Source organism: Pteropus medius, unplaced genomic scaffold (genome assembly GCF_902729225.1).
Source record: "Pteropus medius unplaced genomic scaffold, Ma_sr-lr_union100, whole genome shotgun sequence".
NCBI classification, from domain to species: domain Eukaryota; kingdom Metazoa; phylum Chordata; class Mammalia; order Chiroptera; family Pteropodidae; genus Pteropus; species Pteropus medius.
In genome coordinates, this window is record NW_024351730.1 from 17,380,591 (window position 1) to 17,403,565 (window position 22,975).

General features: G+C 31.8%; 1 protein-coding gene and 1 pseudogene across 8 annotated transcripts in view; both read right to left on the reverse strand.

The window, feature by feature from the left end:
- EPHA5 (EPH receptor A5) overlaps nt 1-22,975 on the reverse strand; it is a 307,470-nt gene that overhangs the window by 85,323 nt on the left and 199,172 nt on the right. For 7 of the 8 annotated variants that reach the window (XM_039845323.1, XM_039845329.1, XM_039845328.1 and 4 more), the window contains one exon: nt 272-396. In XM_039845323.1, the coding sequence (XP_039701257.1) occupies nt 272-396 (125 nt within the window). Of the gene's footprint in view, nt 1-271; nt 397-10,024; nt 11,721-22,975 lie in introns of those variants that run through there. The other variant, XM_039845332.1, reaches the window with a different exon arrangement.
- LOC120588552 (uncharacterized) lies at nt 1,251-1,369 on the reverse strand (annotated as a pseudogene).

The window sequence follows — 22,975 nt, forward strand, 5'->3', positions numbered from 1 at the left end:
TATGACTTCATCTTTTAATGCTGTGAGATCTAGTTAAGCTGATTGTTAGACTATGTGGCAGTATTCCGGCAGTGTAAACTATTTGGCAACAAATAGCACAAATACAGTGCTCTCTGTACACTTTTAGCCTCCATAGTCATGACTGCAGAATCAATTCTCATTGATTTACGCGTAAAATTGCAACATGCTTTTCTACAAATTGGATAATTGCAGTTGCTAAAATGAAAAAAAAAAAAAGGAATAAAGACATTCTTTATTCTGTTAGTCTCACCTTTTCAAAATATTTTATTTCATATTCCAGGATGATTCCATTGGGGCGATCCGGTTCTTGCCAAGACAAAGAGATGCTGTTTTTTGCAATCTTCCCCTTTTTCACATTCGTGACTGGAGAGGGGGCTGCAAAATAATATAAATAAAGAGTAGCATGATTAACAGAGCTCTGAAATTACAACCATGTATAACGTTCATTGGCATTCTTTGAATATTGAATAATAAAAATCCCAAACAATTAAATTTTCGTTAAATCTGGAAACAATTTTACTTTCTCTATGTAATACAAGTTTTTACAGATTGTGAAGTTTTACAAATATAAATCGACTATCTTGATAATTCTTTACAATAAAACTGTAGTCATATTGAATCTTAAGTACTTTTTTTTGTAAAGTTTAGAAACAAATTAACTCTTTTACCTTTTTCAAAAATAAAGACGTTCCTCATGACCTTATATATCTTATATGTTTCTAAAATTTATGGACTTCGTACAATATACCCCATTATGTTAACACATAAGTGATTATCTATATTACATTTTTACAACATTGTTTCATTTTTATTATTTTATTATTTTTGAAATCTTGCAGGGTTTTCTTTCTTTTTTCTTTTCTTTTCTTTTTACAGGTCTTATAATCATTAAATTCATATACTAAATATAGTGTGGGATATTCTGCAAAAATGTTATTAAATATGTGGTGTATCTTGAAAACAATAGCAAATAAAAGAAACAATTTCTTCCATTTTCTTTTCCCCCAAATATTTCATTAGAAGTTACAATCACCCGTAATGTTCATTGTTATTTGCCATTGTCTGTGAAATGACTACTTTTCTGATTAAAATAAATATATATATATATATATATATCAATAACTATTTTAGATATGTCTGCATATTATTTTTAGGCCAGGCAACCCCTGGTTGACTTCACAGATTGCAAGGACCTTATCAGTTTACAATCCCTTATTTTTTATTTTTTATGCCTACGGTACCTGGTCTTCCAAGGTGGTCTCCCATCCAAGTACTAATCAGGCCCGACCCTATTTAGTTTCCAAGATCAGATGGGATCGGGCTTGTTCAAGGTGGCATGGATGTCTGCATATTTTGAATTCCCGAACATATGGATATTTGAATCAACATCTATTTTTCTCAATTTGCTGAGACTTTTGTGGACTCTGGGTTTGATACTGTAAAGATGTATTGACTAATATTTTTCTAATGTACATGTGTGTGTGTGTGTGTAAAGAGATAAATAATTTATAGTATATATTAGATGTAACATGTATATTCTATGTATAATGTACGTATAAAATGGAAAAGACGTCAGCTGTGGTGAGTAATCTATCAGCAGTGTTAGCCTCATCTATATTAGAACATTATAAACACTATCAGACAACTGGTGAAATTGTTTTATATATGTATACACAAAATTTACATTTATATAAAAATTGTATATTTATAAAACATATATATATATGCACTCTCTAAATAAATATAATTAATTCACTCAAGAGTAAAGCACGAAACCAGAATTACAAACAAGAATCAAGACCTTCCTGCTCCCTGCGCCTTCTCTTATCTCACCTCCTACTACTGTTCCTCAGCAGCTCTGCCCAGGCTTTCTGTTCTTAGATATGTCAGACACACTCCTGCCTGAGGACCATTGCACTTGGCATGCTATCTCACTCTCCCCTCTGGGTTTCTCACTGAGACCTTTCTTGTCTACTCTATGATGGAAGTAACTAACTCTCACATTATCCCACTCACCAATGATCCCCTCTACTCCATGTTTCAGTATTCTCCTTAGCTCTTGCACTTTCATCGTCTGATATGCATACCTTAATTATAGATTTGCTTTCTCAGTACTCTCAAGTAGAATATAATTTTATGAGGTCAGGAATATTATTTATTTTATTCACTGCTAAATTCCTAGATTTAAAACAGTGCTTGGGACAGAGGAGAATATAATTAGTATATACAGAATGAGTGGTGGTAAAAGAAAAATCAAACTAATATACAAAAAACTTATTTTTTAAAATTATTTTTATGCCAACAAATGCAACTATGAAACCCAAAGGTGAAGTATATCTTTTAATAAAATTAAAATAAATAGAAACTGATATAATCTGTAAGAGAACAAAATTAGTTAATTGTCTTGTGTTTTTATACTCATAATAGGATGATAATCACTTTGGTATTTTAATATGTAACTTTTTTCTTTTAATCACAGAGCTTTGTGATATTCAGGTCCAGAGGATGCATATTTTCGGCCTTATTTTATTTTCTTAAATATGTCCAATTCTATAAATTTTTCTGGAATATTACAGAACACATAGTGTGCATATAAAGCCAAACTTGTCTAGAAGTAGTTTTGAAATTGCAGTCTTTACTTCCATGGAAATGCAAATGGACTGATAGTTCTCACAGTTACATTTTGGCATAGGTTCAAAGTCCTCATTGATTGTCCAGTGAGGCAAAATCATGGCATATTCTGCACTGTGGACAAATCATCCAGAAGACATGGAAACAAGAAAGTTCTGGGCGCCCTAGTTCATCAGAGTGTTTGTAGCAAAGTAGCATATTTAATGAAATAGAAACAGTAACAGAGGCTTCAGGAAAGACAGTGGATTTTTTAAAAATTATACTATGTTTGTAGTGAATAGCTTTATGAATTATCTTGAATCATGAATTACACTGACTTTCTAATTACCACTATATATTTATTCCATTATGTGTTAGTTAAGACACAGAAAAAGACAGTCTTCAAAGTTCTTTATTACTTTGCAAATGTTCTCTTTTTGACTGATGTATTTCTTATAGATAACTTTTGGTTTTCACCTAATAATTGATGGTGTTGCCACCTTTCTACTAATAAATTGCATTTAACATTTACGCTCTATGAAGGCAGGCATTGATTTGGTTTCATTTGTTGCTATATTTAGGCATTAGAAATTATCTTGTATAAATTTAATAAATATTTGTTGAATGAATGCATCCAGGAATGAATGAATGAATGAATGGGAAATATATACTTCATCATATAAATTCAGAAATGAGTTTGTTTCACCCTAGATGCATATACTATGATTTTATTTGGGGATTTGTGTTTTATTTTAAAACTTTATTCTTTAACATCACCAACCATTTCAGAGTGAAGCTATCCAATAAAAATCAACACACACCTAACCAGCCTGAGGTCAAATACTTTGTTATTTACTTACATCCATCAAAGTTAAACAAACATTATGCAGTGTTCAAAGAATGCTTGATTTCATAATGCCATTGTTTTTCCAAAACTGGTTTTCTCAGAGGCTAAATACAAAGTGCTGTTTAAAAATAGTTCAAAATGGGCAGCGAAGACCACTTCTCAGCTTAGAATAGTTTAGAAATAAGGTCCTCTCTGATAAGACCATCTCTGCATCATTGGGCAAAAGTGATTAAAGTGGGGACATTGACAGCTTCTGGGGATGTGATGATGATGCACAAATTGTGAATGGCAACACTCCTGTGTTACTGTAAAGTATTTTACAAGTATTATGCGCATTAAAATAACTAGCCAGATTTGTCAGCATTAGGGCATGTTAATTTATTTTATTTGTCTCCCTCACTGATACCTTTTACTTATTCTTTACTCATTCAATCTTTTATCAAGTAAGCCTGAACAAAATGAGAATGATTTATTAGAGTATTTCTCTTGTAAAGTTTTGTTGGATAACGTTAAACAATAGAACTATTGCTGTCCTTATGTAAGAAGAACAAAAATATACTAAAGAAATCAAGGCATAAGTAAAACAAAATCATTTACATAAATTCTTAGTTCCACTTTTTCGGTATGTGGTGACATTCTAAATTTTATATTGGAGTTGACCTTTGAGTACCAGTATAAGAAGTAAAATACCAATCCTTTAGGCTGGTAACAGTTCTCACTGTGGACTAATTTTTGTCAGTTTAAATTGTTTAAAAAACTTTTAAAATTAGAATAGTTCCATATTTACAGAAAGATTTTGAAGACAGTATAGAAAGCTCTCATACGCCCCACACCTAGTGTCCCCATTTAGAAACCTCTTATAATAGGGCAGTACATCTGTCATAATTAATGAGCCAATATTGATACATTATTAACAACTAAAGTCCATACTTTATTTAGATGTCTTTAGCTTTTACTTATTACCCTTTTTATGCCCCAGGAAGAAGACTGCAGAGGTAAAGTGTCATTTTCATTATATCGTATCGAAGGTACATACTGTCAACATAACATCACCATGATGTTAACCTTGATCATGTGACTCAGGTTGGGTTTAGTTTTCTCCACTGTAAAGTTATTTTTTCTCATTTTCTATACTGTACTCGGAATGAAACACTATGTGTAGCCCACACTTAAGGAACAAGAAGTTATTCTCTATTGCTTTAAGGCTTGAGTATCTGCATAAATTATTTAGAATTTTTCTGCACAAGAAATTTGTCCATTTTTCATTATTAATTAATTAAATAATTTATTTATATTAATATAGATATGTGGATATTTTTTACATTGATTTCTAGAGCAATAATTTATTTTGTTACTCAAATTATTAAAGCTTGGCCATTGATTACTCTTTCAGATAGTTCCTATGTCTCTTTGACATAGCCCCATCATTGTGAGTTTGTGTGGGTTTTCTACATCATTTTCTTACTTCTTGCCACTATGCAACCAAATGCTCTAGGCTCATCTTTCTTATTTACTATAAATGCAGTCATTTTTTTTTTAGAAGCACTGATTTCTTTCATCGGAGAATGCTGTTAGAAACCAAGATCTGGATAACGGGTGTTCTCCTTGCTACTGAGATGTCATTGTTTCTAGATCATCTCAGCTGACAGGGCTAGGAAACAAATGTGTTTATATTAACTTCTGTGTATCTATAAATATTTCTATATATAACTATAACTATATGCAGATATATGTGTAAGAAGGTAAACATGAGTACATACTAATGTCACCAATTTTAATCAGTTATCACATGACCATTTTAGCATCTTTGTTCTACTTATTTGTAACCTCCCTCTCCGATAGTGGTTCCCACCATCCACCATCCATTTGCTTGATTGATCAACTCCAGTATATATGTCTAGTGATTAAAAAATTGCCAATCTATATCTCTTTGGTTTATTGATAATAATATAATAATGTAGAAACCTCTACTATCTCAATGGCACAAGCAATGTTACATAAAACTATGTTAGCCATTATGTAAAACACAGTATGTCATTCTAACTTTTCAAATATAAAAACCTAGGTTAAGGCACAGTGTTCCTATATGGGAAGGAGTTCCACAGTACGGACAGCTCTGGAGTCAAACAGAATTGGCTTCAAATCTTTGGCAGCCAGCCATTTTCTAGTTGTGTGACTGTTTAAGCTACTTAACCTCTATGAATGTACTTTTTATCTTTAAAACAGGAACAAAAATGCAAACATTATCTTTTTGTAAGGTTAAAATCTGATTCTGTATGTACAATATCAGATACAGGGTGGATTCCAAATAAATACTGTTTAATATCAGTGGTAAAATATTAGACAATTGTTTAAGAAGACTTCAATAATGGATTCTCTATAACTCCTTAACCCTTTCAACCTACATCAATCAGAATTATGCATAGCTTCTTCTCTCAACTTGGCACTGTTCTAAATACTGGGTGAGATCAAAATGACAAAGTATCTCTTCAGATAAAATTTTCTTATATTTTATATCCAGTGGATTTCTCAACTCTAATAAAAAATTATAGGTAAACTTCCTTGCATATCATAGATTTTTTAATGAGCTAAAAGTGTTGAACTTTTTAGTGTTAATTAAGTGATCAATAGTTCACTTCGTGTAAAATAATGTCTGCCTCATTCTTTAAAGAAGAGTGAACGAGATGAAAATGTAACACTTAATCATGTTAAATGGAATAAGAAAATATCATTCACCAGTCTCTGTACTCAGTGCTATTTGTTTAGACAAAAATAAATTATAGATAGAATCAAATACTGGTTACTTGTATTTAAAAAAACAAATAACATATCTCCATTCATTTTACTTCTCTATATTTTGTTTATAAGCTTTGAGAAAAATAAGACAATATTGAAATTCTTTCAGTCTGTGATAGTCCATGAATGTGTTAAATCTTCAAATATCACTTTTACTTTTGTGCAGAAGTCCCTCTACATAAATAATGTATTAGTTTATTTACATACAAATTTTAAAAATACATAAATCTTTTATTTGATTTCATGGGTTAAAATCTTGCTAAGTGAACTGTCAATTTCTGCCAACTGGAAGCCATCACTTACCTCTGCCATGCACAATTTATCATATTTAGTTGCTTCTTGTTATCCAGGTGGATCTGGGCCAGTTTTTCCTAAAAATACAGATCATTAGGCCTCTCCAGAAAATTCTGACTCGGGAGGTCAGCTTGGGTCCAAGGATTCCGTATTTTTAATAAAGACTCCAGCTGAATCACTGTATCAGCAAATTTTGGGAAATACTAAAGGCAATTTTTTTTCTTTAAAAATAAATTATATAAACTTAGAAACCTGAGGCTAAAAACTGGGTCAGTGTTGTTTTGTGAACTACTGCTGTTTTAAACCTTTGTCCCATAATTTTCGCCTGCTATCCTTATCACTATTTCTAGATTTGCCTTTCTTCTTTTAGACATTGTTTCTTCTTATATTTGAAATTTTCTCGTCCTTTTGTATTTGTGGGTGCTGATTTGTACGTTAATTCATATATAATCTGGTTTAGTCCAATCAGACTATAATCTCTTTAAAATTAGAAAATTCTTGTGTATTTTTCACTATTGTCAGCTTAGTCCTTAGAACAGTTTCTGGATGATAACAAACACATTAAAAAAAAATAATAACCTTTGGTAAATAAAGAGGCAAATAAACAATTATCTGCTTTATATTAAAATAGATGTGCTTGTATTTTCTAGAGTGTTATATAAATAAAGTCATATAATACACATTCTTTTTTGACTAGATTAACAAGAAATTTGAACAAACTGTTGAGAGAAATGGATATGATCACTGCTGTTTGTGGTGATGTTTCACAGGTGTGTACATATGCTAAAACTTATTGTATACTTTATATGAAGTTTATGGAACATCAGTTGTACACAAATAAAGGTGCTAAAGTGTGTGGGGGGGGTATGTGTGTGTTTGAAATGATTTCTTATAACTTCTACCATCACTGAAGACCTACTAATTGTACCCCCTCTTTCAAATCTTACATGCCTTTAGGTATTTCTTCAATGAACAGCCATATCTAAAAACCAAAAATAAAAATATATGTGCCCAATGCTTCCCCAAGACTACTTATTAAACTGTGAATTAATTAGAAAAGTATAATAAAACAATATTGAAAGCTTTAGTTCTTGATAAAAAAGCTTGAATTTATTTTTATAGGCTGGCTATAATTCAAGCTTAGTGGCTTTAATAAAAATTCTATATGGGTAATTACTTCTTTGTTGCTTACATATACTAAAATATTATAAGAGTTAATGACTATGATTTCTCCCTATGGACTTGATACGTTTGCTTTTGTATTATACCATACTTTGATGGTACGAGATAAAACAAAGTTGTAATGTGTAGCAAGTTATAATAGATTCATAATGTAAAATCAATTTTGATAAAATAAGCGGTAAATGTTTAAATAAATGAGAATATAGCATGAGAAATAGCATGGAGGTAAAATAAAATGGAAGTGAAACCAAAATTATGTAGCCTAGATGGCTAAGCTACTCACTGTGACAGTTGATATATTATCTTTCATCTTCTCCGCTTCTGTCATGAGAAAGTTTTTGGAAAGTGTATTTATGTGAGTTTTCCCTATGTTTTCAGTTTATTTGGTGTGACAGACAGACCAAAAAAACAAACCTTTTAATACCACTATTAGCACGATTTTCTTATTTTTAAAAGGCAGAATCATATAAATATATTTTAATTTTACATTATCATAACAAGACTTTGTTTCTTTGTTTCTTTATATGATTTTTAGACTCATCTTTTGAAAAATTTCTACCCCAAGATAAAAACAAAATATGATTGCTCTCATATTTTATTTAAATGGTAGTATGCTTTGTGAGGGCAGGAACAATTCCTCAATTGTAGGATTTCCTTCAGGGCAATTGGCTCTGTTCTGAGTACAGAGTGCTGACTGAAATAGATTGAAATGATGCAGAAATGATTACAAAAGGAAAAGTCAGGAATGTTAATAAATAAAACAGCCATCTATTGAACTCAATTCATCTTGAAGTTAAATAAACTGAAATTATTTAAAAATTTCTGTTTGAGCCTGATCTTGCATTAGTACCTTCTTTTGGATAGTAATTTTCCCACAGTTGGTCACATTGTGCCATTTCTGCTTTCATGATTAGGTGGAGAAACCAGAAACAGACTTAGAGCAATCCCCAAAATACCAAAATGGAATCAGACAAGCTGAACCTCACAATACCAAACTGGAATCAGCCAAGCTGAACCTTTAGAGCATGTGAATTAATTTTTATGTAGTGTTAAAAACAATGCCTACAAAGAAATTAAAAAAAAAAAACTATCTCCATTTTAGCTATTATTATTGTTATTATTATTTTTAAAATATGATCTCTGCAGAGTAATTTGTCAGCAATTGCCTTCTATATTTAGACACAGTACAGACAGAATTCTGTATGTATATGTGCATGTGTATTTGTGTGTGAGTCTATTTAATTTAAGGAAATGTAGGTGTAGATAAGTTCTTATTTTATATATTTAAATGTATTGATATAGAGATGTAGAGATAGAGACAGACTGTATCATGTTCATCTTTTATAGCTGGTTTAATGAAGCTACATTAGTCTGCTATATTTGCTTTAGAGTACATATCTATCATTCGAAGGTAAGAAAATGAGTAACTAGATTTCCTAAAATAAATGCAGTCGCTGAATTAAATTATAAACATACCTGAAATTGTTAAAATGAAAAAGTGGGCAGATATTTTAAGATATATACACAGTCACTAAATATTATATTTAGTATATTTTATATTTCATATCATATAGAGTATATAAATTATATATATATGTCTTTATTCTATATTTAATATATACTTATTGCTATATTGTCATTTGATATCGCTAGGCTAAAAATAACTACAGTGCGTTCTCAACACACCTGATATCCAAGGTCTCTTCTAAAGAAAGAAAGCATTTTAGAGGTTTCTTTCTCAAATAAAAATTCAATCTGCTCATTCAGACAAAACCTATAATCACTCCATCTTAAAAGCCTGAAACTAGATCTTCCGTTATATGATCACAGTGAAGTTTCGAAAAGAGCATCTCACAAAAATCTAATTTAAATGGCAGCAGATCTAGAGAGAAAGAATATCCTTTATAATAAAAATGATCACCTATTATTTGAAATATCCCATTAGGAATAGTTTTTTTTTTTTTTAAAAAAAAAGACTTGAAAATGATATTTAAAAAAATTGTTTTCTTAATCAACTTAATTGCAAAAAAATATTTTTAACATGGTAGACTTAATGACATTAAACCATATGCTTCAAATATTGTTTTGAAGTCATATTCAAAATAATGTTAATTAGAAAAGAAAATGACAATCAGAAAAATAGAGAACTATTCACTAGCATTTATAGTCACCAGTTTCTAAAACAAGCAACAAATTACAAAAACAAATATTAAATGCAACAATATATAAAAATGCCACTTTCTGGATAACAAAATTAATCCCACACCAAATAAATTATCATACAATTTGTTTTCCATTTATTACTTCTTCTTTTCTATAATAGAATTTTTAGTACACAAAGTGGTGTTAGTGTCAATAATTACTTAATCTTAATAACCACAGTGTCAATTTTATGAGAAACATAGTTTTAACAATTTTTACAGTATTTTTTAAAATAAAATGAGGTAATATCTAACAAATAATGTGTCACAGTTAGAAAACTATAATTAACACAAATTTTTTCATTTACATTATATTTTAGGGAATATAGTACCATGTATAATTTTCAATATATTTATCAATATTAAGTCTCAAATATAGGGTATGGCAATTAGTTTTACAGGTGAATAAATAGTAATTAGGGCAACAAATACATTCTCATTACTCATAATATTTTTTCACAAGAGAAAAATGAATCTCCTTTTATAAATTTACATCACATGAGGTCTTGTTAACCACAGAATAAGCTACTAACCGTAGCAGCCATATAGTGTAAATTATAATTCAATTTTTAAATACTTCAAGATTTGCATAATCTAAATTAATCTGATCTAGTATTTTAGAAAGCAAAACAAACACATCATAAATATAAACTACCCATTTTTTTCCTCTCTCAATTTTCATTGATCTTAATCTTATACAACTACATTAGTGATAGGAATTCCTATTTAATTCAACAGGAATCATGCTAATAAATTATTGTTTATGATTGTTTAAAGAACTAGATTAGATTTCTGTTATATCATTAAAGTTCAAGGTCATTACATCTTCTTTCCCTAAACATATTCTCCCTGAGGCCATCTGCCAAGATTCCTTTAAAAACTGAAGTTTTACCAGTAGAAATAAAGAAATAAACTTTATGGCTACAGAATAACTAGGAAGACCTGAGCAGTGTTTATCAGATGATCTTATAAACATCCCAATCATAATATCTAGATAGTATAATTACTAGCCTTTAACTAGAGAAAATACAAGATTACTTATTAGAGCTAGTCAATCTTTTAAAGTTCAAAAGAAAGTTAAATCAAGATTTTTTTTCCAAATTAGTAATGTTATCAGATATTTAATTTCTCAGTTCTTACCATAGGACTGATTTTAATGAATCAAACCCCATATTTACCAAGTTGTGGGAAATTTCAGCTAATACTCAAGGTGCATGTAAGACCATTTTCTACTTTGATCACACAGAGAAATTTCTAAAGCCAACAAAAGTATTATATATATTTGTCATCAGATGTTCAAATAAGCTACAAATTTTTGTTCCACTGGAGCTGTAGTTTGTATTTATATTTACCATAAACAAATAAATGTACGAATTTTTAGCTATAAAATGCCCAAGATAATACATTTTGTAAAATTTCAGTTATTAGAAAGAACTAAGTCCAAGTTTTACCTTGAAAATGTTTACTAAATGTTGCTAAACAAATGAACAAAAACATTCATGGATGAATAGATAGTAAAGGGGATATTGTAATTACCTCACCATGATACTACATTGCACTTATAGTAAACATGAGAGCCAAACATTTTATAGTATAAATGCTTTATACACATGAACTCATTCAAAACCTTCTAACATTGCTAGGAAGTAGGGACTATTACCATCCCCTTTTGAAAAACAGAGAAGTTAAGTAAATTGTCCAATCAGCCCCACCAGGAATTGGCAGACCCGAACAGTCTTGCTTCAATGCTTGTATTCGTAATCATTATGCTACAGAATAATAAAAGAGTCATAATAGAGATGTTACACTCAGTACTGATAATGTAGAAAATAAAATGAAATAAGCATTGCTAACAGTCGCTTTGAATAGTCAGAAGGCTATTAAGGAAGTGGGGCCTATGCACATCTTGTGCCTCAGTTCTCAGAGCTGCTATTAAGTTACTCAACAGTGTGCTAAACTCAGCTCAAAACATCCTAGAGCCATAAACATCTTGGAACAACTGCAACATGGATCTATATGGCTTTTACTTCCTCTTTGCAGTTTCGCTTAGCTCCTTTGCATACTATAACTAACAAATCCTTGTTAACCTAGTCAGCAATCCTTCATTTTCATGAAGGAATTACATGTTTTGGTTCTTGCCTTTATATATCCAGCCTTGTTCTCTCCAGAGCACAGTTTGAGTTGTTGCCTGAATCTGTGTCTCCATGATTGCAATCCTTTGCAAATAAATGCTTTTTATTCTTTATTACAGCCTAACTTTTTTGTTGTTGTTGTTGTTGATATTAGTACTTACTTGATTATCTGATTGTGTTAAAGATTACTTGGATTATCTAAATTTTCATTTACAAAACCTAATCTCTTAATTTTTATTCAATTTCTTTAGTGTCTTCCAAAGCTGATTATAGAAAACAAAATGTAAACAATATCTGATAAAAATTAGGCAACTCTTTATTATCTCATATATTGTATATTGTATGCATTCTGTGATGTATATTGCATTTACTGACTTGTGTTTCTAAAGCATTGTTTCACAACCATTTTATCTACTATAACACACCTAAAAGACAGCATTCAATTATGTAAGCCTCCCCCATATATATATATATATATATGTGCACATACACACACACACACACACACACACACACACACACACACACACACACACACACACAGTTTTTCCTTTATTGATAAACCTGAAAATTATCTTCTGGAAATAAAGCCCTAAGATAAATCACTATCTTACAACCATTAATAGTACACAGGTAATGACTGTCTTCCAGGTGCTGTACCATAGATAAGATGAATTATGGATTTTGAGCAATTCCTTGCATACTAGATACCTTTCAGTCTTCTCTACCACTCAGAAATACATACTTAAACTCTTTGAGATAACTATTATCATAAAGATGCCATGAATATCCTAGTTTATATATACTTAAAATACATATTTCACAAATTTAGATACTTTATGGTTAATAAATAATAACTTGAAGTTAGGATGATAAAAAAAATAGCGTCCACACTGTGGAGTGACATAGCAGAAATGTGTAAAACTCATGTAAATCTCTCCTTCATTGTTCTTAGCAAATTCTTTTCACCAAAACTCAAATCACTTCTTGCTCTATTATGAGGTCTTTTAAGAGGTACTGAGAGAAAAAAAGAGTGGTATCAGAAACACTCCTCTTTCTTTCCCTCCCTTCCTTCTTTCTTAATATTACTGAAAAACGAGTATGTGTCAGAGACTACTGACTTGGACTGTTAATATCAGCAAATCCACATGTACTGAAAAGTGATCATAAAGCTGGAAATAATAAAAATAAATTGTTTGAGAAAATATTAGATACTACAGATATATAAAGTTAGACCATTCCTCTGAGAATCTATTTACCTGCCTCCCAGACTACATAACTGTTGAGTGCAGTGAGTGGCCTCATTTGTCTTTGTATCCTCTGTAACTAGAAAAAAAAAGGAAGCATATCGTGGGTGCCCAATAAAAAAGAATGATTCAATCAATCAAGAAGCCAATGAAACAAACTGCTACAGATATTTTCGACAAGTAGTGAAGATGTAATACCATCATTAAAAATATAATGGAATCTCGAATTTTTAAAATCTATGAGTAAAACCTACAATGCCATTTTACTTGTGTGTGAGTTTTTATTAAAAAGGCCAAAGGGAATAAACTTGAATAGACTCTTCATGACATTATATTACAAGTTTGATTCTATATTATGAATAAAAATGAAATAAGAATAACCAATTCTTGTGAATACAAAGAGGAATCGGAGCAGCTAAAAATTACTAAGTACTGCAATAAATATAATTTTAATGCACTTTTCAAAGACATGGCTATATATAATTGACTGTTGTAATATCATGTTTGTAAATGAAGAAAACTACCAAAGATATAGAAGTGAAATAAGCAATTTGCTATCTGACAAAATCATTCAAAAATACTAGAAGTAATGTTTAACTGCACCTCTTTATAGTGTCTATATAGTTATTTAATGGAAATAAATGTCAGAATATTTCATCTACCCTAGTTGAAAAACATCTTAACTAGCCCTAGATTGCTGAGTTGAGTTCTTGTTTCAATTGAACTCTTCATCATTTTTCTTTATTCATTTATCATCAGTCCATTACTTTCTACTACTGCTATTTATCTGTCTGAAGTAGACTTTTTTGTTTTTTGAGAAAGTAGGTAAAAAAGTTACTAAATAAATTCATAAGTTTATGTATAATAAATATATAATATATAAATACATATGTAAATATATTTAGTACCTCTATTTTTTAAGTACTAATACCTCATAAGTAGTGGAGTGGGATTTAAACCTAGACATATCTGAATTCAAAAGGTTATCTTACCTGCTGCTTCTATATTCAATGATATGTTTAGTAAAATTAATCCAAAGAGAGATACCATATAATGTTATATATAATTTTTACCCACTAATTTCAAAGCATCTTATATTGATTATGTAGTATCTAATCTAGAGCAAAATAAAGATGTTTTAGATACAATCTAGGAACGAAATAAATTCTCCTTAGATCATTAAAAACACTGCATGGTACTTATTTTTAACATCATTTCTATATCTTGGTGACTTTAAAAATGACTTCAGTAATATAAGCATTTCCTTTATTCTGTAAAAATAGAATCCAAAAATAATCTAGGTAAAATTTAGAGAAGGCTACACATCAAAAAATACATATATACACAATAAAATATTCTGAGGCCTGTCTAATTATTACACCTCTATTTGGTAAAACCAAGTTCGTAGACTATACCAATATCTTGGATATTTCCTTAGAATGTATTACTATAAAGATAATTTGGTCAGAATATAGGCATATAATTCATTCTAGATTCCATTCACCCAGACACCCAGATACATTTCAACTCAGCCTAAAATCTAAAATCAAGGTGCTAGCAGGTCTGCATTTCTTCTGAAGGCTTCAGAAGAAAATTAATTTCCTTGACTTTTGCAGTTATTAGATACTCTTGGTATTTGCTGGCTCTATACCCTTATGCTATCTGTCAAACATACCACTCTAGTCCCTGGTTCTACAGTCAAATCTTTCCTCTGCTTCTAACCCTACTGCTTCCTTTTTCAAAGGACCCTAATAATTATATTGGGCCCACACTAATAACATAGGATAATTTCTCAATCTTAAAATCTTTAATCGCATCTACAAAGTCCCTTTTGCCATGCAAGATAACACATTCAGATCACATTCAGAGATTTGGGAAATTGAGATGTGGAGTCATTTTTGTAAGGTCGTTATTCACCCTATCATACATATACATATTCTGATTTTTATTATATTTGTTGTGTTTAATCTGTATTACTTTATCAGATTTGCTTTTTTGACATAATACTAGATTAGGTCAACATATTTATGGTTACGTCACTACTATGAAACTGTTTAGTTCACCTATCAAATTATTTTTTAATATACACATTCAAACACTTTCAATGGAGTTAACTTAAACATAGCTAACATATTAATATCTTATTTGTATTAATTTATGCAGAACTTTTCCTTGGAAATTGATCTAATTTCCTGTGAAACATCACCATATATTTTTTAAATGCATCCCTTTCCAAAACACTTTTCATTCACCACATGCCTTCTATAGTAATTACTGCAACCACTGTCAACTATTTTAAAATTTCAATGGCACGAGCAGAACATTCCCCATTGAATCAAGACTGCTGCCTCAAATAATGTTGCAAGCCATCTAACTAACAAATTTTAATATTGAAAATAAAATATGTACTATTTTTTATATAAAATCATGAAGTACCCAATCCAGAGCATGCTCTCTCTGTTCAAGAACAATATGTATGGCTTTTCTGGCTCATTTCAGAAAATGCTCCAGCCAGACAAAATGCTTTGTTAAGATATAGTGATTAAAATAAAGTATGTAAGACAACACAAAAAATATATAGGTTCTTTAATTTCCCCATTGCCTTCCTTGTGGGCATATCATGGTATGTGTAGGTAAAAAAATTTACCATTAACAGCCAATATTATGTATAATAACTACATAAAAGAAAGAGTAAATCACCTGTAATATTCAAATCTTGACTAACACTTGGTCATGAACTAAATATAACACCCCAGGGAAGTTCATGAATATTTTATTATCACTCATTAAGTCCCAACTTACCATCACTGAGAATTTAAGATTTGTATAATTGGTGTTTGGGATCAGAACACAGTTTGTATCCACTGTTACAAGTCTCTTGGCACAGAGTGTAGCAGTTGCATTGATTAGACCACACATATGGGCCAAAGATAATATTTGCAGCATTCAGATGAAGAAATATGCTTGAAGGCATACTAAATAGTTATAGTAGCACTTGCATGGTCTTTTTCATCTTCAGATGGCTTTTTTAAATGGGGAAAAAAAAACCCAAAGAAATCAAAATATTACAGACCTTGATGCTGATTCACATGGCCATGAGGAGAGAGCTGGGGCATCTAATTAGATTGAAAGATCCTAGAAATACTTGCAAAAGATTAAAGAAGTATGAACAAAGTTGTTTTTCTAGATGTTGGCTGTTTTAATATTTTCTATTCCTTGTTCTCTAAAAAGTTCTAATGGTTGCTGAAAACCTCAGATTAGGGAATAAGGAAAACTTCCATTCTAACTTTGCCATTATCTTAGCATCAGGGGAAAATCACAAAGCCTTTTTATGTGTTAAATTAGAGTGATTGAGAAGAATATCTTCATTATTCTCTCTCAAACAAAAAATTCTTCAAGCATGGAAACGAAGCACTGGGAGCAGGTGGGAGTCCATCCTGAATCGATTGGAGAAGCCCTGACACATGGTAGTGTATTTTGAGCATTAGTCCAATTTAAGTGTGCATTAATAAAAATTAGCTATTCTATAACATCTTAAATATGATTTTCTCTCAATTTTTGGGTCTTAAATATTTTTATAATACTAGAATTCAATAAAAAAAGTTTCTCATCTCATGATTTCTCATCAGCATTCTCAATGGACAAATGATGACATAACTGTGTACAAGATCGAGTTATGTTTGGTGAGGCAGATTAAATTGTTTAGGTGAGTTGCTTAATTTGACCTATAATTATAAGAGGTAGGTCATTTGGGGTAGCTTTATCTTTTGTGATAGAATTGTTCTGATGAAATAGAACTTGAGAAATTTGGAACATCTATATAAATAATTTTAACTGAATTATTTATATTCTTTGGACGGTATTTAAAACATTGCAAAAATATTTCTATATTTTACCACCAACTACTATCACAGTTTACTAAAATAGTGCTTCAAACAAACACCAAAATATGTAACTAATCATTAGTGATACACAATTGGGGAGGGTGGCATTTTCATGTTCTATCTTGATCTTTTCTCTTATATTTTCAAACTCCTCTTTACTTAGAAGATCCAATGAGTGTATCTCTTCATGATTAAATTGTCCTCAGATAAAATAATGGAGGCATTTACGGGGCAATCCAAAGAGTCTGATAAAACAAAGATGATTTGGCACTGCGTGTGCATTAAAAATTTACTAATTTGAGACCCAATTGTTTTGTTTTGTTTTGTTTCTGGATGCGAACAAAATTCAGCAAAATTTCTTAGATTCGTCAGCACAGTACATATTTAAAATGTATATATTTTAAACAGTCAAATCAACATGAAATCATAGGAATATAAGAATTACCACAACCATATCTAACTCTGGCCATTTTGACATGAGATTATCCATAACTAATTTGTACCTACTGGGACAAATTTCCTCTCATGAGCAAACGTTACCAGGCTTTTGACTTGTATATTTCTATCACAATGACATGGTAGAGGAAGAATGGAATCTTTCTTTACAGGGCCATTGTCAGGAATTTATGAATGATTTGCTAACTTCTGTAAGTATGCCTGAATATAGTGAAAGGGGGCATTTTGTGAATGTGTAAATAAGATACAAATATGAAAACAATATTTTCTAATAGGAAAAACTAAATACTACCACTGATACAATTTATTTTTTTCACTTTCTCTCTTTATCTTCTTTACAAAGATATTTTTCTCAAACTTAGAATCTCAATACCAGAATCTCAGTTCCCAATATTATTTCAAAGAAGGCAAACAGAGCTATCATACGGAGCTTATAAATTCTCACAAATAATGACTGGCTTCCTGTAAATCAGAGCTATTTTTCATTGTACTCAGTGTCTACTCTTCTTAACAAGTTCTCAGAATCACTTCCAAGTAGTCCTCAAAGTTCTCTATCACCAAACGTTAAAGTTAGGCCTTTGTTTCATTACTTCATTAAGAAAAATACATCAAAATCTGAACAATCCATTAATAGTACTGAAAGACTTTTCATGTTTATTAGATATTAAAATAAAATTGATCACATTTTACTGGAAGCCTCAAGTAAAAACACAAGTTTTTGAAAGCCATAATAATTAGGGATTAATTATCTGATATAGAAGCAAAATTACCAATTTCACTAACTATAAAGTCATTCATAGGATTTCAAATCTGTTGTTTTCAAGTACGAAATTGAATTGCATTTTGGATTCCAGATTACTCTGGAATCCAGTCTAATTTCTATCAAAATGTAGTAAAATCGGAAATCTTACTAGTACTTCGGTATATGTATTTGTCTAATTAGGATTATATCATTATCACCAACTCACAAGGACACAGGGAATTGATTCCATAAAAATTTTAAATGTAATATTTAAATAATAAAATCTAATTAAACACACACACACACACACACACACACATTATGACACTTTTCCTCTGGTCAAGGTGGCCGAGTAGGTAAATAATGTGCTTGCCTCTTCTCACAACCATATCAAAATTACAACTAAATTCCAGAACAACCATCATTGAGAACTGCTTGAAATCTAGCTGGACAGAAGACCTACATCTAAGAACATACAGAAGAAGTCACTTCGAGATTGGTAAGAGAGTCAGAGATGCAGAATGTGGTATTCCTACAGCAGCATTTTGCAGTTAAAAATCAGGAGGTATATCTCAATGCGGACATCTCATGAAAGGAGCGAGGAGTCCTGGCCCCACACTGAGCTTCTCAGCCCAGGGTTCCAGTGCCAGGAAGAGAAGTCCCCATAACTTCTGGCTGTGAAAACCAGCAAAGATTGTGGCTGAGTGAGACAGAGGGCTACCAAATTCCCAAGGGCTCCTCTTAAAGGGCCTGCACACTAATTTACTTGTTAACATACTCACTCTGAACTCCAGCACTGGGGCAGCTGCTTGAGATGAGCCAGAAACATACAGGGAAGAACTGAATTGTCTGATTTCAGGGCTAGAGCTGGAGAGGCAGCTTTCTCAGAGAGAAAAATGCTGTCAGGATCCATTGTTTCTTTGTTGAACCCTCTCCCTCATGGAGTGCAGAAACCATATCTGAGAGTCCATCAACCTGGCTAATACACCTCACCCTGCCCTGATTCTTCTCTGAGACCCCACCTCACCCACCTTCAGACCCACCCAAGCCATTTCTGGTGGCTTTTCCATTCAAATGGCCTATCTTAGCTCATGCTGCAGACTTTCCTAAAATCTCTCAAAAGTTCGCAAAACCCAAAGAAGCAGCATCTGGCCCCAGCATGCCCTGTACCCCTTCCTGAGCAGCAGCAAGCCCAGCACTATTGGCAGTCAGCTTCGGTTCATAGCTTGGCCTCTTGAGGCACCTCCAAACCCAGTGCAGGTGGCAGCCCTCTGCGGATTGCTTGAGGGCTCATACCGGTTAGGCCAAGGCAGGGCACAGGATATAGTCGAATGTGGTCTTTGGTGGGGCCCTTTCCAAGAGGCCCACTGGCATGCTTCAGACCAAGCTGGAACACCAGCTGGGGCCACATTCAAGGGCAACACAAACAAAAGGAAAACAGAGAAGGCACCAGAGCCGCGCTAAAGCAAATCTTGCTCTGTAGGGTCAGTACTCTACAATAGCTCCTCTACTATAGTCTCCAGCAAGTCCTCACAACCAATCACCTCAAGGGTCAATCATTCACATTGACATGCAAAAAGCAACCAAGGCTGAACCAACACAGGAGGGGACACACAACCCATGTGAGGGACACTCCTGGAATACCTAGCTAAGGTGACTAGAGAGACTGCACCACTGAGCCTCACAGCACACGTACTACATAAGTACACTCTACTAAGACCAAGAGACATAGTAGAGATAAAAAACAGCGAAAATGGAGACAAAGAAACATGTCTCAAATGAAAGAACAGAACAAAGCTCCAGAAAAAGAACTAAACAACATGGAGACAAACAATTTACCAGATGCAGAGTTCAAAACACTGGTTACAGGGATGCTCAAGGAATTTTGGGGAAGAGTAGATAAACTCTGTGAGAACTTTAACAAAAGGATAGAAAACATAAAAGTAGAGATTAAAAAAAAAACATAAAAAGAACCAGTTAGAAATGAGGAATACAGTAACTGAAATAAAGAATACCTTAGAGGGAATCAATGGATTAGATGAAGCAGAGAATCTAATCAGTGATTTAGAAGATAAGGTGGCAGAAAAACACCCAATCAGAACTGCAATAAGAAAAAAAAAAAAAATCCAAAAAACGAGGATAGTTTAAGGGGTCTCTGGGACATCAAGAGTAACAACATTCATATGATAGGGATACCAGAAGGAGAAGAGAGAGAGCAAGAAATTGAAAATGTATTTCAAGAAATGATGATAGAAAACTTCCCTAACCTGGTGAAAAAAAATCAACATGCAAGCCTAGGAAGCACAGAGTTTCAAGCAAGATGAACCCAAAGAAGCCCACACCAAGAGGCATCTAATTAAAATATCAAAGGTTAAAGATAAAGAAAGAATCCTAAAAGCAGCAAAAGAAAAGCTGTTAGTTATCTTCAAGAGAGCTCTCATAAGACTGGCAGCTGATTTCTCAACAGAAACTCTAAATCCCAGAAGGGATTGGCACAAAATATTTAAAGTGATGAAAAGTAAAAACCTACAACCAAGATTACCCTATCTGGAAAAGCTAGCATTTAGAATTGAAAGAAAGATAAAATGTTTCCCAGAAAAAAAGCTAAAGGAGTTCATCAACACCAAACCAGTATTACAAGAAATGTTAGAGGGACTTCTTTAAGAAGAAGGAAAATAAAAATATAAAAAATATGAATAATAAAATGGCAATAACTATATATCTAGCAACAATTACTTTAAATGTAAATGAATGAAATGTTCCAATCAAAAGATAGGGTAGCTGAATAGATAAGAAAACAAGCCCTTTACATATGCTGCCTATAAGAGAGATTCACTAGATTGAAACACACAGACAGACTGAAAGTAAAAAGATGGAAAAGATATTTCATTGAAATGGAAACAAACAAACAAAAAAACTGAAAAAGCTGTGATAGCAATACATTTAACAGACAAAATGGACTTGAAAACAAAGGATATAACAAGAGACAAAGAAGGACCCAGTTATCCCACTTCTGGGTATTTATCCAAAGAAACGCAGAATACTACTTTAAAGAACATGTGAATCTATATGTTCATTGCAGCATTATTTACAATAGCCAAGAAATGGAAGCAACCTGGGTGTTCATCAATGAATGAATGGATAAAGAAGATGTAGTATGTATACACAATGAAATATTATTCAGCCACAAAAAAGAATGAAATCTTGCCATCTGCAACAACACAAATAGACTCAGAGGGTATTATGCTAAATGAAATAAGTCAACAGAAAAAGACAAATACCAAATGACTGTACTTACATGTGGAATCTAAAGAACAGAATAAACGAACAAACAAAACAAACAAATTCATAGATACAGAGAGTATTTTGATGGTTGCTAGATGGGAGGGAGATTTAGGGGTAGTAAAAAAGGAGATGAGAATAAGAAGTACAAATTAGTAGTTACAAAATATTCATGGGTATGTAAAGTATAGCATAGAGAATATAGTCAGTAATATTGTATTAACTATGTATGTTGTCAAAGGGGTACTGATTTATCGGAGTGATCACTTCATAAGTTATATAAATGTTTAATCACTATGTTGTACACTTGAAACTTAATAATATTGTATGCCAACTGTAATTACAAAATAAAAAACGTATTTAAAAAAAATCATTAATTTACAGAGTTAAAATTTAAGCTATTTCCTTTTTCACTCCTTTGGATTCTTATCAAATCTCATAGGCTTTCTATTGCATCTTTAAAAAAATTTGTCAGAAATGAAATCCTCTAGTTTCAGAATCAAAAAAAGTGTTTATCTTTACATAAAATACCACAGTAAGATCATCCTTACATTTAATTAAATACTTGCAGAGAGGTTATTATATGACAGGCACTATTTTAATGGCTGGGGAAACAGCAGTGTACAACATAAGCAAGTCCCATTCTTTCTTGAGGCTTACATTCAAAATGCTATCAATTTATCTATAAACCCATTTGTTTGATGGCCACCAAGAATAATCGCCCCCAAACCTCAAAACATTCCACTGAACTTGAATTACTGCAAAAGTTTCACATCCATCTTTTCAACCTGTTCTTCCTTATGTGGCTTCTCTTACACCAGTTAAATTTAATCAGTTAAACAAACTCATTTACTTCTCTGAATTACATAAATACAAATACTAATGTAAATGTTAATATATACATGTACATACATACACATACACGTGTATATATTTTCATTTTTTTTCCATCTTGTTTGGAATGCCCTCCTACCTCTGTCTTCTAAAATATGAGATAAAGGCTATAGAAACAAAAAGAAGACAGTGAATAACTTCATGATTTTGATGAGTGTTATCAAAAGGATTTAACAAAGAAATATTTGGGCATATGACCTAAAGCTAAATGTATAGACTATTTCTTTCCTATATATATCTGCACTACCCTTATGAAAGTGGCATAGGAGGAACATACTTTGCCAAAGAGTGCAGAATGTCTGGGATGAGAAGGAGGTTGCTAGATTATATGAGATGGTAGGAAACTATAAAATCATGGTTTTCTGAAGGAAAAAAAAATGGAAAAGA